General features: G+C 57.6%; 1 protein-coding gene across 1 annotated transcript; it reads left to right on the plus strand.

Annotated features, from left to right (window-relative positions):
* Nucleotides 1-978: 978 nt before the first annotated feature.
* On the plus strand, nt 979-2,563 carry ACTL9 (actin like 9). Its single transcript, XM_007995140.3, has one exon. It carries the CDS (start codon nt 1,262-1,264, stop codon nt 2,510-2,512), a length of 1,251 nt encoding a protein of 416 aa, XP_007993331.2. The 5' UTR covers nt 979-1,261; the 3' UTR covers nt 2,513-2,563.
* Nucleotides 2,564-3,021: the final 458 nt, after the last annotated feature.

Consider the following 3,021-nt stretch of genomic DNA (forward strand, 5'->3'; position numbering starts at 1 on the left):
ACATATTTTAATAAAATATCGAGTTGCTCCTGATTTATTTTCTGTTTTCTTCTCAGGACCAGCTTTGGGGCTGATACTTCAGAGTTTTGTTAGCTTTATAACGTTTAAATATTAGCTTTATAATATATTAATATTTCTGGCCAGGCTCAGTGGCTCACACCCGTAATCCCAACACTTTGGGAGGCCAAGGAGTCAGGAGTTTGAGGTCAGCCTGGCCACAAGGTGAAACCCCCTCCCTACTAAAAATACAAAAATTAGTTAGGCATGGTGGTGTACGCTTGTAATCCCAGCTACTTGAGAGGTTGAGGCGGGAAGATTGCTTGAACCCAGGAAGTGGAGTTTGCAGTGAGCCGAGATTGTACCACTGCACTCCAGCCTAGATGACAGAATGAGACTCCATCTCAAAAAAGAAAAAAATGGGGGGCACATTGTTACAGAAATAATATACTTTTTGGGTACGGTGGCTCACATCTGTAATCCCAGCACTTTGGGAGGCTGAGACGGGAGGATTGCTTGAGTCCAGGAATTCAAGACCAGCCTGGGCAACACAGTGAGACCCCATCTCTACAAAAAAATGAACAAAATTAGCTGGGCGTGGTGGCACATGCCTGTAGTCAAGGATTCAAGTGATTCTCCTGCCTCAGCCTACCCAGTAGCTGGGACCACAGGCATGCGCCACCACGCCAGGCTAATTTTTGTATTTTTTGGTAGAGACAGGTTTCACCATGTTGGCCAGGCTGGTCTCGAACTCCTGACCTCAGGTGATCCGCCTGCCTCGGCTTCCCAAAGTGCTGGGATTACAGGTGTGAGCCACAGCGCCCGGCCTCAAAACTTTTCTAATAAAATTACTGCCTTAAAGCCAGCCGAGAAACAGATTTGAGCTGGATTCCTAGCTCCCAGCGGGTCGATCTGCAACAAAAAGCTTGTCTTTTCTCAAAAACCAGGTGCCATGGTATTAGCTTCTAGCGCATCCGGCAGAAATGTGTCAGAGGGCCCTGCTCTGATACGCTCATCTCCTCCTCCAAATTTGGCTCTTCGGAGAAGAGATGACAGCCTTGGGGCAGGCAGGGCTGGGCAAGGACCCGTCCTCTTGGCTGCATTGTGATGTCTTAAGAAGGCTGAGGGTGCACCGTGACATCATAGATTGCGGGCTCGCCGCCTCCCCCTCTCTGCCTGCCCTCGCTACTGGCCGGGCCTCAACCTCTTCTCCCCACAACCCCAACCCCCGAGGAAAAGCCCCCTCACCTGGGGTCCTGCAACCATGGATGCACGTCCACCCAAGCCCTCAGAATCCCAGTCCTCCCTGGAAGCCCCCAGGCCCGGCCCATACCCCAGTCCCAACGTGGTGAACATGCACCTGCAGCGGAACTCCTCCAGCATGGTGGCTGACAGGCTGCCACCAAAGACGAGCGCGGTGGTTATTGACATGGGCACAGGCACCTGTAAGGTAGGTTTTGCTGGGCAGGCCAGCCCCACCTACACCGTGGCCACCATCCTGGGCTGCCAGCCTAAGAACCCCGCCACCTCGGGGCAGTCGGGGCTGCAGACGTTCATCGGCGAGGCAGCCCGCGTGCGCCCGGAGCTGACGCTGGTGCAACCCCTGCGCAGCGGTATCGTAGTGGACTGGGATGCCGCCGAGCTCATCTGGCGCCACCTGCTGGAGCACGACCTCCGAGTGGCCACCCACGACCACCCGCTGCTGTTCTCCGACCCACCCTTCAGCCCGGCCACGAACCGTGAGAAGCTAGTGGAGGTGGCCTTCGAGTCGCTGCACTCCCCAGCCATGTATGTGGCATCGCAGTCGGTGCTGTCTGTCTACGCCCACGGGCGTGTCAGCGGGCTGGTGGTGGACACGGGACACGGGGTCACCTACACGGTGCCCGTCTTCCAGGGCTACAACCTGCCCCACGCCACGGAGCGTCTGGACCTGGCGGGCAACCACCTGACCGCCTTCCTGGCGGAGATGCTGCTCCAGGCCGGCCTGCCCCTGGGACAGCAGGACCTGGACCTGGTGGAGAACATTAAGCACCACTATTGCTATGTGGCGTCTGACTTCCAGAAGGAGCAGGCCCGGCCAGAGCAGGAGTACAAGCGGACCCTGAAGCTGCCCGACGGGCGCACGGTCACCCTGGGCAAGGAGCTGTTCCAGTGTCCGGAGCTGCTGTTCAACCCCCCAGAGGTCCCGGGGCTGTCCCCCGTCGGCCTCTCCACCATGGCCAAGCAGAGTCTCCGCAAAGTGTCCCTGGAGATGCGCACGAACTTGACCCAGAACGTGCTTCTCTGCGGGGGGTCCTCGCTCTTCGCGGGCTTCGAGGGTCGCTTCCAGGCAGAGCTGCTGCGCGCTCTGCCTCCCGAGACCCACGTGGTGGTGGCTGCCCAGCCAACCAGGAATTTCTCCGTGTGGATCGGAGGCTCCATCCTGGCCTCCCTGCGCACCTTCCAGTCCTGCTGGGTCCTGCGGGAGCAGTACCAGGAACAGGGTCCCTATATTGTGTACCGCAAGTGCTACTGACCAGGGTGGAGCTGGGGAGGGTGTGGGGGCAGTAAAGCCTCTGCCACAGCCAGCTCTGTCCTGTCGTTCCTCCAGGGCTTGCCCCATCCACTTCTGGACACCCCGGCCCACAGGCTGATCTAACTCACCTCCTGTGATGCGTGCCCTGAGACACCCCAATCCTGACCCCCTAAACCCACCTTCCCCATGAACAACTCCCAACAGACCACTAACTTCCAATCCTGTCAACCCATCCTCCTGTGATCTGTGCCCCTCCTCAGGCACCCTTGGGTTGGGACACTCCCACCCCAGACCACCTCTGACAAATGCCCTTCGCATTTACACACTCCCAGAGATGGGGAGCTCACTACCTCAAGGCTATTGTTAGAAATATCGCCTCCTCCTATGAGTCATAGGTAAGCCTCCACCTGGCACCTGCCCCCAATCCCAAACATGAAGAACATGAAAGGCTCTGACCACCCACTCCATGCCCACACACACCCCTAGGGTCTGCCACATACCCAAGCCAC

The sequence above is a fragment of the Chlorocebus sabaeus genome, chromosome 6 (genome assembly GCF_047675955.1).
Source record: "Chlorocebus sabaeus isolate Y175 chromosome 6, mChlSab1.0.hap1, whole genome shotgun sequence".
NCBI classification, from domain to species: domain Eukaryota; kingdom Metazoa; phylum Chordata; class Mammalia; order Primates; family Cercopithecidae; genus Chlorocebus; species Chlorocebus sabaeus.

What these genes read in the sequence shown, in the direction of transcription:
- ACTL9 (XM_007995140.3), top strand. Translation starts at nt 1,262, where the DNA reads ATGGATGCACGTCCACCCAAGCCCTCAGAATCCCAGTCCTCCCTGGAA.